This window comes from Pelobates fuscus, chromosome 1, assembly GCF_036172605.1.
Source record: "Pelobates fuscus isolate aPelFus1 chromosome 1, aPelFus1.pri, whole genome shotgun sequence".
Taxonomy (NCBI): Eukaryota; Metazoa; Chordata; class Amphibia; order Anura; family Pelobatidae; genus Pelobates; species Pelobates fuscus.
In genome coordinates, this window is record NC_086317.1 from 312,203,614 (window position 1) to 312,219,638 (window position 16,025).

The 16,025-nt window shown below is 38.2% G+C and overlaps 1 protein-coding gene across 2 annotated transcripts in view; it reads left to right on the plus strand.

Moving 5' to 3' along the window:
* Positions 1–15,720, plus strand: part of RASA3 (RAS p21 protein activator 3) — a 192,968-nt gene extending 177,248 nt beyond the window's left edge. Inside the window, exons 16-24 of one of the 2 annotated variants that reach the window (XM_063458648.1) lie at positions 574–651; positions 1,283–1,360; positions 2,092–2,165; positions 5,653–5,759; positions 8,612–8,697; positions 9,488–9,696; positions 12,193–12,296; positions 12,447–12,630; positions 13,627–15,720. In XM_063458648.1, the coding sequence (XP_063314718.1) occupies positions 574–651; positions 1,283–1,360; positions 2,092–2,165; positions 5,653–5,759; positions 8,612–8,697; positions 9,488–9,696; positions 12,193–12,296; positions 12,447–12,630; positions 13,627–13,702 (996 nt within the window). In that variant the 3' untranslated portion in view covers positions 13,703–15,720. The remainder of the gene's footprint in view (positions 1–573; positions 652–1,282; positions 1,361–2,091; positions 2,166–5,652; positions 5,760–8,611; positions 8,698–9,487; positions 9,697–12,192; positions 12,297–12,446; positions 12,631–13,626) is intronic. The other variant, XM_063458658.1, reaches the window with a different exon arrangement.
* The last annotated feature ends 305 nt before the right edge of the window (positions 15,721–16,025 follow it).

Consider the following 16,025-nt stretch of genomic DNA (forward strand, 5'->3'; position numbering starts at 1 on the left):
AATTGCTTGGAGTTTTGCCTGGTATTCTCGTAATGCACAGTCAGATGGAGTGTAGCGGCCAGCAAAGCGAAGTATTGGGTTACAATGTCTGGCACAGTTGAGTGTTAATACAGAAATAACATGAGGAGACACTTTAAGGTGGGTGTTTAAACTCCCAAGAGCTGAAGTGAGGAGTTGTGTTGGTAGTCTACTAGTGGAACCATGGAAGAGCCAGCAGAGATGGTGTTGTGAATAGCTTAAAGAAAAATGTGCAGACTAGATGGGCCAGCTGGCTTTTGCTATAGAATTGTATTTATTTTTGGCATATTGGTGCAAAAATAAAATTCTACTACTCAAAAGAAGCAAATGCAGTATAAAGTGTTCTTGGGTCTACATGGGGTTCTTGGTTTTGTGATAGGAAAGCATCAGTGAACAGCTGTCAATGTATATTCACTGTTACAAGAATATTCTCCCTGCTCCAGTGTGGGCTAGGCCATTCAGAGTAAATTTGAAAAGGCCTACAAGCAGCTCTTGCCGTTGATGTCCAATAGCACCTACATTTTATCACTGATTCCATTTAACTCTATCTTTCAGGACTCCCAGACATCTAGAACCTTGACACTCATCTCCAAGACTATCCAAACGCTGGGCAGCTTGTCAAAGTCAAAATCTGTAAGTTTGACCAAATATTTGTAAACTAATGTGCTACAGCACTGCTATCGTACCCAATTAATCATATATTTTCTCAGGAGATGTGTTCAGCATAATTTGTTTGAAGGTGTGCCATCCAGAGCAGGATCTGATAACAGTCCAGTAATTAGAACAGCAGCAGAAATGCATGTGATTAGCTACGTTTACTGGCCTTTCATTGCTCAGATATTGGACTTTTTACGAATGTTTAAAATGTATGGTAGCTTTAGCTCACTTTTTGAAGCCAGATATATTTTTAGTGTTATTCTTTGTAATTCTTTCATAATTTCTATTTTTGATCATGCACCTTCAGATTTTTGTATTCTCTCAAATGATTTTGTATCCAGCCATTTTTCTAACCTTCTTTTTTTTTTTGTTTTCCAAAATATGATGGACATATCCGTGTAGATTAATTACACTTATTATGTTATTTGTGTTGATATCCCTGGTGGTAAACAGCAGCATATAAGAAAATGCAGATGCAAGCTCCTAGTTTATTAGGTTAATGCATGTAGTTACATACAGTTAACACAATATCTAACTTCCTTTTCTTTTAGACAGACTTTGTAATACCTTTTTAAGACCATTTAGTTTCTAACTCTCAATATTGCAGGCAAGCTTCAAAGAGACTTACATGGCTACGTTTTATGAGCACTTTAACGAACAGAAATATGCAGATGCTGTTAAAAATGTAAGTATTACAGTAATTTGTCCTATTTAGTTAATTGATGATAATATGAAAGATAAGATTGAAGATCATAAAGAAAGATGTCAGAGAACGGTTTTATTTTAGCAGACTACCCATCTTCAACTGATTACCGTAACCATCAATCAGTTTTTGGCACTTTAAAATATGGATATTTCTGTATTTGAAAATGGGTAAGTAAAGGGGAGCTGTTACTTGACGTGTGTTTTATTTTATTTAGTTATTTTTTGTTCTATTTACTGATCCACAGATATAACAAACATGTTCTTTTGTGTGTTGTGACAAATATAATTAAATGGGGAAAAAAAATCACATCCAATTCTCCTGCTCAAAAAAGCTTGTCCTAGTTTTGCCTTGTCTGAATGGTGTCATTTGCTACACCTTTAATATAAATTTAAAGAAAATGGTGTATGTCATACAAAATAGATTAACACAAGTTATATGGGATTTTCAAAGTTGTATTCAATGGATTAAATTTCAGAGTATTGACAGTACCCCTTTTAGACTAGGTATGCAATATAATCCCACTTTCCTCAATATGATGGTTTTCAGATGATAATGCACATCCTCAATATGTTCATTACTTTGGAGACTGGTAACTGGGGGACAAAAAACACATATATATATATACACTTTTCTATTTTTTGGCTGTTTCCTAAACCATAGTAAATGTCTTCATGTCCACTCCTAATCTATGCTTTTGGATGTGTTTGCAGTTCCTAGATCTGATTTCATCATCAGGAAGAAGAGACCATAAGCGTATTGAGCAGCCCATTCTACTTAAAGAAGGGTGAGAGACCACATTTATTAGTAATTAATCAATTTCCTTGGTGTTCCTATTTTTTCATGTATGGTTGTACAGTCAAAGAGCGCCGTTTACACGTGTTATTTGCTATTTGAAAGAACTTTACGTACATGGTTAAAAAAAATAAGGCATTTTAGTATGTGTAACTTGTTTCTTGGTGTACAGGCTATAAGGCATGACCGTTATTGAAGGTATTTTAGTATGTGTAACTTGTTTCTTGGTGTACAGGCTATAAGGCATGACCGTTATTGAAGGTATTTTAGAATGTGTGACTTGTTTCTTGGTGTACAGGCTATAAGGCATGACCGTTATTGAAGGTATTTTAGAATGTGTGACTTGTTTCTTGGTGTACAGGCTATAAGGCATGACCGTTATTGAAGGTATTTTAGAATGTGTGACTTGTTTCTTGGTGTACAGGCTATAAGGCATGACCGTTATTGAAGGTATTTTAGAATGTGTGACTTGTTTCTTGGTGTACAGGCTATCTTTAATTGGTTTAGTGTCTTTGCTTTAGTTACAATAATCACATGCGCTTGCTAGTCTGGCCTCCTAGCAGGTAAATAAAAATGTTCTTGACTTTCTATGCCTTAGTAAATCTGTAATAAATACAAATAATGTCTGGCTGTTGTTCCTGTCTATACAACATTGTAGCGGAATGGACATTTGCAAACTACTTTTTATTCTGTATATTGGCTGTCCGTATCTTCCCCCCTCCTGTTATTTTGGGTATTTTGATGGTTATTTCATGTGGTTCTTCTTTGGCCGTTTGGGAGACTTCATACGACCGGAATCCATTTGTCTCCCGAACAAGGACCACGTCTGCAACCCATTAGAACGTTAACATCAACCAGTTAACTGCAAAACCGCAAGGGAAACAATTAATGAATGCTCTCCTTGGTGGCCCCCATTTCGTATAACCGAACACATGGCTGGGGGAATGGCGGCCATCTTGTCTCCCGAACGAGGGTACTGGAACTATTTTCGGCTTGGTACTCATGCAAACACCGGTAAACTGTCGACTGCTGCCCGTTCCTGTTCCAGACCACCTACACGAACAGAGTTCGTGAGATATAAGGTACCGAACAGGGGGAGCATTCGTATCGTAAAAGCAAGAGATTCCCTTGTATAGTTTTCGCACAGGAACCTCACGAACAGAGACCGGACAGGGCACCTATTCTTCTGGAACTATTTTCGGCTACCACCTTGTGTCTGGCAGGTCAAAACTTCCACATGATGCCGTTCCCGTTCTACTGAACCGATCTGAGTGATTCTTGGATATGCTGGTCACTCAGATCGGAGTTATCAGGGAATGTACTTTTTGTGGGGTTCCTATGTATGGTTGGGGGACTTTTGGGTGTACGGGATTTTTTTGGTCTTGAGAGATAATGAAATTGGAGGAGTCAATTATCTCTCACGCACAAGGGATCTTGGGATTGAAACCCTTGCATTTTCTGCCTGTGAAACCCCTTGCATGGGAGATGGCATAAAAGCAATGTATGTGTGAATAAAATTCAGGTATACCCCCAAGGTGAAGTGTCATCCAGTTGCTGGGGATGTGGTGGTAGATTCCTGGATTATTTTACTGTGTTTGGCTGCTCTATTGGATTGTTTGACTTGTTCCTGAGTATATCTTGGAGTACCCAGTGGAGGACAGTCCCTGCTAGGATTAGGGCTTTGCTACAAACATATTCCTTTTCAATCCGCATAATACTGTATTTAATTCCTTATAATGTAGGGCTTTGGGTATACTTTTTATATACATCTCTGTGAGCCAGAGACCCTAGATTGTACTGATTAGACCATGCACCATAACCTTTCACGCGGTATTGAGAATTCTTAAGATAGGTCCTTTTTCTGTACTTTTACTAGTTACTAGATGTGAAAAATTGGGGTTTCTTAATGCTTCAAAAATCTTTGTTATGCATCTTAACCTCCTGTCTATCACCATCTGTGACTTGGAATATAACAGAATGTTAGATGTTCGTTTGGATAAAATGCTTAAAGGACCACTCTAGTGCCAGGAAAACATACTCGTTTTCCTGGCACTAGAGTGCCCTGAGGGTGCCCCCACCCTCAGGGACCCACTCCCGCCGGGCTCTGGGGGGAGGAAGGGGTTAAACTTACCTCTTTCTCCAGCGCCGGGCGGTGAGCTTTCCTCCTCCTCCTCTCCTTCTTCCTTGCGACGTCATCGGCTGAATGCGCATGCGCGGCAGGAGCCGCGCTCGCATTCAGCCGGTCGCATAGGAAAGCATTTACAATGCTTTCCTATGGACGCTTGCGTGCTCTCACTGTGATTTTCACAGTGAGAAGCACGCAAGCGCCTCTAGCGGCTGTCAGTGAGACAGCCACTAGAGATTTTGGAGGCTGGATTAACCCTCAGTATAAACATAGCAGTTTCTCTGAAACTGCTATGTTTATAAAAAAAAAAGGGTTAATCCTAGAGGGACCTGGCACCCAGACCACCTCATTAAGCTGAAGTGGTCTGGCTGCCTAGAGTGGTCCTTTAATGTTGTGTAAAGTAACACCAATCTTGGATGTGCTTTTTTAAAAAAGGACAATTATTGTTACTTTCTCTTGTATTGTTATGTATAACAAACCTCAGTGGGATAATCCCTATTACTGTGTACTTTTGAGGTGAGTGATAAAAAAGGTAAATTCCCCACTTCTGTTTTGAAAACACTGTTGAATAATTATGCTAAAGAGAATGTCCTTGAAAACAATAAAGTTTGTGTTAGTCACTTGAATCAGCTTTTGATCCAAGTAGGTTTAGTGAGCATTTATATTCTGGACAGTAGCACTTTCTGTGTATGATCTTAGCTGTTCCCACTCCCAGGATCCAGTTTTCTTTTAAAACTGATGAGAGGCATGATGTTTAAAATAGACCTTGGGAAAGAATGATGGTGGTTTTAAGGAACTGAGTCATGCGGAGGAGAACGAGAACATTAAAGATACAGCACTATTGTAATATAGCTCGCCTAAGAATAACATTCACGTACCTAACTATCAACATGTTTATGCTAAAGAGCAATATATTGGTGAAGCACATGCCCTTCATAAGCAGAAGCTGGCTTAAACGACAATAAAATGGCTTCTGAAAGAGAGAGAGAGAGAGAGGGATATGTATCTCTTTCACTTTAGTAGTGTATATTTTCCAATTTGGCTGACCCTAATATTGCACGGTGGTGCTATTGTCCCCACATCTTGTCGTTTATAAATGGGCCCAAATAAAAATAGATGTATTAAAGTATACACTATTGTTTATTAACTCATTTGGGGCTGCATTGATATTTACTAAGAGCAAAGTTTACTTCAATTTGCCCTCGGGTTAACACCAGGAGTCAGACCTTTTCCACTAACTCTCTAACTTACCATTTTTTAGTGACTTATATTTCAGTAATTAAAAGTTACTTTTGTTTATAATATTTTCTCATATTACAGAAATAATGTTGACTATTTTTTTATTTGTGGGTAGGTTTATGATTAAGAGAGCGCAAGGGAGGAAACGGTTTGGTATGAAAAATTTCAAGAAGCGCTGGTTTCGCCTTACAAACCACGAATTCACGTACCAGAAAAGTAAAGGTACATTATTTTATTATGAAGTCCATGCATAAAATTAGATTAGTGACTGAAGTTACATAATGTTCCTAGACTTTGTATGTGGAATCCATACTGAGAACAATTCTGTGGAAATAAAGAATTCTGAAGAAATTGTATAAACTATTTATTAAACTGTCATCTGTTGAGGTATTTTTGCATTTCTGTAACTTGCCCTTACAAACAAACTGTAAGCATCCACTGTTACCCTGGTCCTTAAACAGCAGTGGGGATAATATGCTATTTTACAGTCTGCAGCGATTTCTGCTTTGTCTACAGATAAATATGACATACGGTAGCTTGAAAATATTCATTGTTAAAATGGAACTGAATGAGATTATTCTTCAGATTCTGATGTAATGAATACACCACAAAGCACACACAGAATGTGCTAATTATTAATCACAGGGTGGAAGTGTATTACTTCCTGACACATTCAGTAGCAGCTTCATATGTTTTTCAACAGCCCTCCCATTTAATGACTTATTTGGTATTTCTTTGTATACAACCAAAACAGTGTCTCTTCTGACATGGGTAGGGCTGTATTTCAGACAATGTACTCACCAATGAAAGGTGTGATCTCATGCTGACTTATATTGAGTGAAGTTTAAGTAGAGATCTATACTCTGGTGAAAAAAATATATATATTTTAGTGTGCAACTACTTGTCTGTCTGAGTCTGTCAAAATATTAAAGGGACACTATAGCCACCAGAACAACTGCAGCTTAATGTACTTCTTCTGGTGAGTATTGTCAGTCCCTGCAGGCTTTTTAATGTAAACACTGTCTTTTCAGAGAAAAACATTACAGAAAAACAATATATAGGCACTAAATATGCCCTAAGAGTGAAAATCAATACTTATCTCAAAGATACAGTGCGACAGCCTCCCAGGTCACTACCCAGAGAAAAGTGCCCTTTACACAGCAAGAATACCAAAAAAACAAAGAAATTTGGGATACGGCTGTAAATCTAGAACAAACAAAAAACATACATAGTGTAATACAATTTAAAAAAACAAAGTTGTGTAAATGTAATACACTCAAAAGATTATGTGAAAGTAGCGCTCTAGGGTGCCTCCCCCGATAGCAGTGGGGGGCTAAGTGATCCCTTCTGTTGTTCCACCGATGGACACACAATGCAGGACTCCAGTGGTGGTAAAAGAACAGCAGCTTTATTGATAGGGTGAAAAAACTTCACCAAATAATTATAAAATATAATATAAAATACCAATAGGTCCTACGCGTTTCGTTCACTAAGTGTGAACTTCCTCAGGGACCATAATATAAAAGTAATAAATACAAAACAATAACAAGAATGAAAAGCAGTGTTTACATTACAGCCTGGGGACAACTTCAGTGGCCACTCCTCAGACGACTACTAGAGGTGATTCCTGGGGCTACACAGTGTCTCCACCCTCTGTATTGAGATACTTAACTTTCCTCTATGAGAAAATCTCTATTGAGGAGATGCTGATTGGCCATGGAGGTGTTTAGCTCTGTTCCTCTGCCCGCCTTCCTGGATGGAATCATCAGAATTGACAATCTCAGCCAATCCAATGATTTCCTATGGGAAAGCATTGTGATTGGCTGAAATCATCACTTCTAATTATGTCGATCAAGGAGGCAGATCAGGAGCAGAGCCAGCACCAGCAGACAGGAATAAAGGTAAGATTTTACTATAGTTTGGTGAGTGGGGTGTTAGATAACGATTTGCTATGTTAAGAAAAAATGAGACTTGTGAAGACAAACAAAATATGCACTCTTAAAAGGAACACTATAGTATTAGGAATACAGAACTGTACTCCATAAACTATAGTGTCCCTCAGCCCCCCTCCGCCGCAGCGGCAAATAAAGAGTAAAAAAAAACCTTTAAACACTTACCTGATTCAAGCATTGAGTGTCTCCTCCTCCAATGTCAGCCGGTAGGCAGGGATCCTGATGTGCATTTGCCGTAAGTGCACCGCACCCATTAGATCATCCCCATAGCAAAGCATTGAAACATTGATTTCCTATGGGTATTTAGAAGACGCTGGACGTCTTCATGCAAAACGTGAGGGCGTCAAGCTTCATGAAATGCCAGGAAGCGCTTCTAGTGGCTGTTTGGCTGACAGAGGCAGATTTAACCCTGCAATGTAATTATTGCAGTTGCTCTTAAACTGCAATGAGATTAAGTTGTCTGGGTGCTTATAGTGTCACTTTAAAGCTGTTAAGTTTGTTTATAAAAAAAAATGTGTAAAAAATTTAAATTAAGATGTGTATATATATATATATCCTTTAAAAACGTCTGACCCAGAAGGGTCTCTATATCTTCAGGTGCTGAAGATGTAATAACTGTCCGCTAGATTAGAGGTATTCATGTACCTTACCCATATAGAACCCTGCAACTCTCATGAACCTATGCCTAGCAAAAACTATAAAGGGATACTATAGGCACCAAAACAACTTTATCTTAATGTAGCAGTTTATGTGTATAGATCATATATTTGCCATTTAAGTGTCTGGCAAAGATGTACTGGAATTACTGCTTCTTAGCAACTGGAGGTCTGTTATTTGAATCCCACACTTCTAGAATGTATATCTGAATGTGAATGTACATGTCCACGTACAAGGGTTTAAAACTATTTTAATCAAGCTTTGACTTGTCCTTTATTTTTTTTATCCAGTTAATTTACAAGGGGACTTTTTCTGTTCCAGTCTGTGCCAAGTAACATCTGCTTAGAAAGCTGGAGTCTGGCTAGGGGAGTTCCCTGAAACTGTGTTGTTCGATAGCAGAGAAGTTTCCATTCAAATAGCACAGAAATGACCAGCTTATTTTTTTCTGTTCCCTGATATTTCCAGCAGGTGATCATCCTCTCTGCAATATTCCCATTGAAAACATTTTGGCAGTAGAAAAACTGGAGGAGGAGTCGTTCAAAATGAAAAATGTAAGTAACCTTGACATGATCTTGTCCTGTCACATTTCCCTTGCACACTTTACACTTTGTTTTGTTCACTGGCATGGTTATTTGCTGGGTTCCAAACAATCCATTTTTAAGAGTTAGTGGCAGTGTTAAATGTATAAACGACTATTACCAGAATTCAGTGAAAGGTGTAGGTTGGGGTGAACAGATGTCTCAGATTTTTTATTGCACAACAGCATTGGAAAACTATGCTATAGAACCGACTTTGTAATAAACTATGTCCGTTATTACTGCAATTAGACAACTTGATATTTATATTTGCAAGCATTTTTTGTAAAATATTTTTCCCATTGATGGAACACCAAATGTGCATTTGCAATGTGCAAACCATAATCCCTTGTAGCAGAAGATTTCCATCAGTTAAAGAATGCAGCAAATGCATCCATAGTGCAATAACAGATTAATCCACTCGATGGTGCTTCTTTTCTATTTTGGTGCAAATAAATACAACAGGACCATTTTAAAGATGAATAATCACTTTTCCGCAAATTATGAAATTTGAAGTAAACTATAATTTGGGGTAATCTTTTTCTTTTAGATGTTTATTAAAAATGAACATTTTCTGTTCATTGTCTAATTACATAATGTTCAATGACAGAATAGGGTAGATCAAAATATTCTATAAATTCCGTAGAAATGGTCACTTCAGAGGAGCGAGCAGACATAGTTTCTGTGAAGACTTTGTCTGGAATTGCTTAAATTATACTTTAATGATCACTTTTGAGTTCTACTCTGTCTTATTTTATAATTGCAGATGTTCCAAGTAATTCAACCAGTGCGGACCCTCTATATCCAGGCAAATAACTGTGTGGAAGCAACGGACTGGATAGACATTCTTACCAAAGTCAGCCAGTGTAATAAGAAACGCCTCACTGTCTATCACCCCTCAGCCTTCCTTAATGGGCACTGGCTGTGCTGCAAGGCTACCTCAGAGAATGCCCCTGGATGCACTCCTTGCACTGGGTATGTCTTAGTCTGGGCCTCTAGTTCATAAAGCAGCATACAATAGTATGTTTAATATCAACATTGTTTACTATGAGTCACAACAAAAGCAGAGAATAATAGTTAAAGTAACCGGCTACATGAACATGCGTTACCTAGTAGCACTGCTTGATCATAAATTTATAGAACATTTATAAGGATAATTTCACATATACATAATCCACGATCTATATCTTTCAAGGCTTCTTAAATTGGTATTGCGTATAAGAAAAACAAGGGAGTATGCCCATGATTGTGCCATGCCAACCCATTGCATTAAAGAACCCAAATGTTGTAAGGGTACAACCTAGTGCTATACAGGAGAGATAAATATGCTGATCTGCCTTACCTTTACTAGAGTAGGCCTTTTGTTTAATTGGTCCTATGAAACTCTGTTACAGTATGTGTGCTTTTCATGTCACTTGTAAAGGAACCTAATCATGGATTAAATTATACCATTGAGTGAAACATTCACAATCAACAATAATTTGTGTTAACATGCTTTTCATATGGTACTCTGTTTTCTTTTAAAATTCACATCAAAGACTTAGTAAGTGAATCCAGTTTAGTCCAGCCATGGCACACAATGCAGGAAAGGTGTTTCAGTTTCTCCTGTTCCACTAAGCTAAATGTCAGCAAAGAGCATCATTTATAACAATGACTGACAGGGAACCAAAATGCCCAGTTCCAGGATAGATTTGCAAATTTTCTACATTTTATTTTTACAGAATTCACACAAATATTTGCTAAATGTAAGGTTAAGTAGACACCATATTTAAAATCCTGGAAAGTAACCGTTCTCATTTAAAAGTATCTTCTGGGTACCATAAATCTCAATGTAGCAGTTAGGGTGCCTGGTAAGCACAATCCTACCTGTAAATCTAAAACCATTTAAGAACGCTTTAACGTTAAAGATGTGTACCCAGGCACCAATATTAAGAACGCTTTAACGTTAAAGATGTGTACCCAGGCAGCAATATCTTCATCTGCTTTGGCTAATGCAACAGTGAGGAGGCAGCAGTGATTGGCTCAGAGCATCAGCTGGCTCTCTAAGCCTATCACTGACCTCTCATTGCAAGTGAAAAGGGTACATTTTGATCATCCACTTGTGATGGGAAGCCACTGAGAAGCACTAACCAGATATCGGATGTACTATTGAAAAAGGAACTGGAGATTTAACAAAATCCGTTTAAGAAGGAAAAAGATCCGTATGCCCATAAGATATGAATTCTACCCCCAAAACATCTCTTAATTTACATTCCCTTGCAAGAGCAGTTCTCAACGATTATTTTTTTTTCAGCGTCTAAGATCCAGCCATGTGCATCCTACCTAGTGAGGATGTAACCCAATGTTCCGGTGTTCTTTTAAGAAATTAGTGAGCATGTGAGTGTATGTTTAACATATATACATTAGTTCTCCCATGAAAAGCAATGCGAGATTGGATGAAAGATGCAGTTACAGAATTGGGAATAATTATTTTGGTAAAAGTGTACCTACCATTTTACCACACAACACTGGCAAAAAATGTAAAGCTCATAACCCAAAAAAATTAAAAATCTATACATTGTGCTAACAGAATTGTATAGATTCTGCAAATGTGCAGATATTTAAAGGGAATCTCCAGTGCCAGGAAAACAATCCCCCCCCCCCCCTAAACCGCCCAATCCCCTGTTACTGAAGGGGTCAAAACCCCTTCAGTCACTTACCTGAGGCAGCGACAATGTCCCTCGTCGCTGTCTCCTCCTCCGCGCCGCTCCTCCTTCTTGCTCCGTTGGCCGGTTGGCGAGACTGATCCCGCCCACCGGCCGAGGAGACCTAATGCGCATGCGCAGCATGCGCATTAGGTCTCCCCATAGGAAAGCATTGAAAACTAATTTCAATGCTTTCCTATGGGGAAATGAGCGATGCTGGAGGTTCTCACACAGCGTGAGGACGTCCAGCGACGCTATAGCACAGATAATCTGTGCTATAGAGCAGGAAGTGCCCTCTAGTGGCTGTCTAGTAGATGGAGTTAACCCTGCAAGGTAATTATTGCAGTTTATAAAAAAACTGCAATAATTACACTTGCAGGGTTAAGGGTAGTGGGAGTTGGCACCCAGACCACTCCAATGGGCAGAAGTGGTCTGGGTGCCTGGAGTGTCCCTTTAATTAAACTTCAGTAAAACGATAGTTCCTCCACTCACCTGTTAGTCATTGACAGAGAGGTATATGCTGATAGATGAATGACGGGAGACCAGGAGTCCTCCTACAGCCAGTTCTCCTGCTCTCAGTCACAGTGCTATACACCTCTGTTAAGTGCAGGATATGATTGCTGGGGTGAATATAGGAACAGAGTGACAAGTCCTTCAGTATGCCCACTGCTTGTTTCACCTTATTAAACAAGTTTTAATACTGCTAAATTAGCACCAGTGTCTAGAATTGTTTTAAGTGGTTCTCCTGTAGACTTTATTTTAAAATGTATTTTGTGTTTTGATAAAGGGGTCTGCCTGCGAATATACAGCTCGTCATAGATGGAGATCGTGAGACAGAACGCATTTACTCACTGTTTAACACCTACATGACTAAATTGGAAGAAATGCAAGGTAATGTGTCAGTAGTGTGTAAATATACTTTCCTTGAACAGATATAAATATTAAGCATTGATTTAGAATCCATTGATAACCACCTCATTTTAAATATATTCACTTGCCGTGGTATATTTAGTACTTATGTTCCTACGTGTTATTTTTCAGAGGCCTGTGGGAGCAAGGCTGTGTATGTTGGATCTGACCAAGAGGAGTACAGCTGTTTCCTAATTGAGGACCCCCGTGAAACTTATAAGACACTATGTCAAATCATAGAAGCTGTTAAAACATTACAGCAAGAACATGCTCAGTACAAAAGGGATAAGTTTGAAAAGACAAAGTATGGAAGCCAGTAAGTCTTTTTCCGCAACTGCCATAATTCACTGAGCAGCCTAGGACTTGCTAAGGATTATGTGAATTGTAGTCCATCATTTCAGAGAAGCATTCTGTTTAGAGCAAACATAACACCTGCCTGGGTTTTGTATTTTTTTTAAATATACATAGAGCTAACATACCTGCCAGTCTTTTGAATCCTATGCAAGAAAGTATAGTAAGTGCCCAGGAGTCCGCACAGGATACATGGTCCACTGTGTGCTGCATTGTATCTGAAGATGCTGAAAGCCTTGCTTGTTAGGATTTGTCGTCACTGTTCGCTTGCACATGTGTGAACGATACAAAACAGCAGAGCCAGAGAGACATCTGACATTACTATGATCTTCTCGCACATGCTCATTGAACATGCAATGGAGTCAGCTGTCAGCAGAACTGAGGAAAAATAACACAAGTAATATCCATTTTTTTTGGTTGTTTTACCGTGAATCAAACTTGAATCTTGTAGTTTAGTGATGGGATATTGATGTTGGCAAATGCTTAATGTGGCATATGTCTAACACACAGATAACAAAAGGAAGCATTGTTGTAATGTAACACATACTACGATGGTCACTAGCCGAGCAGTGTACAAAGTAAGGTTTGACAGTGCTCCACAGGTTTCCAATATACGGTGGTAAGGGGTATAAAAACTAAAAGAACTCTGTGAGACCCATGATATTCCCTTTTAACTTGTAGTTCTTGCATGGTGCTGCCCTGTATAAAGATTAGGACAGGGCTCTCATGTCTCCTAAATTTTACATTCTATATGTCTTGATTTCCTCTTGCTGCTATGAATTTAATGCCAGTGCTTGCCCAGTACCCCATAAAATAAGATTTCACCTCGTTAACTGAGGGACCGTCTAAGTAAGGTACCACGATTGACTGCAACACTGCATTTCTGTACCTCTGTAACCACAAATGTTCAGCTTTACATTAAATGTGATTGTAACCAATTTAATATTTGTCCTTTTTGCAGACAACACCCTATCGGCGACAAGAGTTTCCAGACCTACATCAGACAGCAGTCTGAGGTGTCTGCACATTCCATTTAGCATACCATAGGACACCTATTGAGAATCTCGGAAGGAATTGAATCTTGATCTTGAAGATGTAAACATGAGGAAATTGTGGTATTCATGTCGGGATCAGCAATTTACCCACTTGGTCCACTTTACTTTTTCTGTTTGTTTTTAGGACTGTTACAATATTTGCTATGCACTTTATTCATCTGATAGCAGATGACAGAACATTTTTAGGTTTGTTTTTAGCCTTCCCTTATGTTTTACTCCATGTGACTGGTGGATTGCACCAGGTGTGGAACACTTGCTTCTTTCTTCATTGCTCTATGTACTCTGGGGACCCATCCAAAGGGAAACATACTGTGTCTGACTCTGATCTGCGCCCAACAAGATACATTGAAGGTCCTCGATTCTTAATGTCATCATCACATGGAAGCACTGATTTACAGATTGTTACAGTCTCTTCTGGATCTGGCTTTTTAAGCCCAATGAGGCAGAGATGTTTGATTACAACTGGTTTGCTGCCCCTGTCTTCACATAACCTTTTGATAAAGAAATGTCCCACAAATGATCTAGAGATGTTCCACTTTGGATTACAGAGCTGGTTCGCATAGGATTACAATGTCTGATGAAATATCCCATAATGGTATTCTTATTGTGATGCACAGTGCCATACAGCAAATTCACAGCTATAAGAAAATTGACTTTTGTGAGTCATGCAGGGGATTACCAGGAGGATTGAATGAAGTATTCCCACTCTCACTTATGTTGCTGGCCTGAATCTTCAAAGGAAGACTCGAGATCTCAAAATGTCTTACTGCACCCTATGTTTATATATATTTTTAGTCTACAGTTAAACCTATCCTGCCAGTTAATGTATTTTCCTAAAAGCCACTGCCTTTGGTGTTGGTGCCATGCTATGTACATAATGAACACTTTGTCATGTTCTTTCCACAAAAACAACTCTGCTTCTAACCTTTGAATCAGGTACAAGATGAAAGCAAAATCACTCCTAACATTGATATTGTAGCACTTGAGTGCCCCCCTCTGTGCCAAAGAACTGACTGTATGTTTGCTTATCACCATCCAGTAATTTTGTTTGGCATGTTTCATTATTAAGCAAATTAATTAGATGTTTGCTGCTCATCTAGCCTGAGGACTGCAATACCTGATTTACCAGTCACTTGCAAAACGTCTTCACAAAAAAAAAAAAAAAAGCTTATTAAAGAAAAGATTAAAAAAAAAAAAAAAAAAAAACTAAATCATAAAAAAAGTCTCTGTGGTTTCTGGATAACTTTATTAATATAAGTTGAAGATGGATTTGTGAAAACATAGCCTAGCCACAGGTATAATGCCTTAGTGCTTTGAATAAGCGGTACTATAGTGACTCTGCACTATCTTACTTTGCAAGTGTTGGGTGACCATATTTGGAGGAGAGCCTTTATTATTCATTCCAACAAGAACACTTTCTCAGCATTAGAATATGTTTACTGTATATTACAACACGTAAAAATAATGGAAGTATATTGTCCACATACTATAAGATTCTGGTTCCTTTTTTGGGAATCTGCTTCCCCAAAATACAACCAGGTTTCTGACAAATACCCAGTGCATTTGGCCATAATTTTTTGTTTTTTTTGTTTTATTACCCTTACTTCATGTGGGGTGCAGGGTAAGGGGTGGGTAGACCCTGTATTTGTGCTAAGGTATATCTTACATTCAGTAATACTTTTTATCTGCCACCATTTATGTAAAGATGGAATGAATACCTTAAATAATGTTATTTCTTTTACACACTCTTCCTGTTTTTTAACTATCTATTCATCCCACATTTCAAAGAAATGTTAAATTTTTAATTAATTTTTTTTTAAAGAAAAAAAAAACATTTTGTAGTGTAGGTGTTAAAAGGGGACATTGTAGGTCATATTATGTTTGAACAATAATTGCACTGTCCTACGTGAAGCAACCTTTTAAAAATATATTAAATGTAAATGCAGGCTTGATACTTTTGTATTGTTACTATCCCTGTATCCTTTAGTAGTATTTTTTTAATTGTTAAAACGTGGTTTTAGTTATGTTTGTCTCTGAAATTCTCTTTTTCATAATGATATATTTGGATTTGTCAGGGTGCTTCTAAAAAAAATAGGATAGAGTAGTTGTATTTTAATAGAGGATCTATGCTTTTTAACTGCTCAGAGTGTATAGATTGTAGGTATAGCTTAGTAAAGAGGTTGTATGTATAGCTTGCACATCACTGTATCACTTGAAGTAGAATTTGTTTTAGCATGATTAACACTTTGCAATTGAGGTATTTCTCTACAACGTTTGCAATTTAACTGGCCCAGTCCTACGTTAA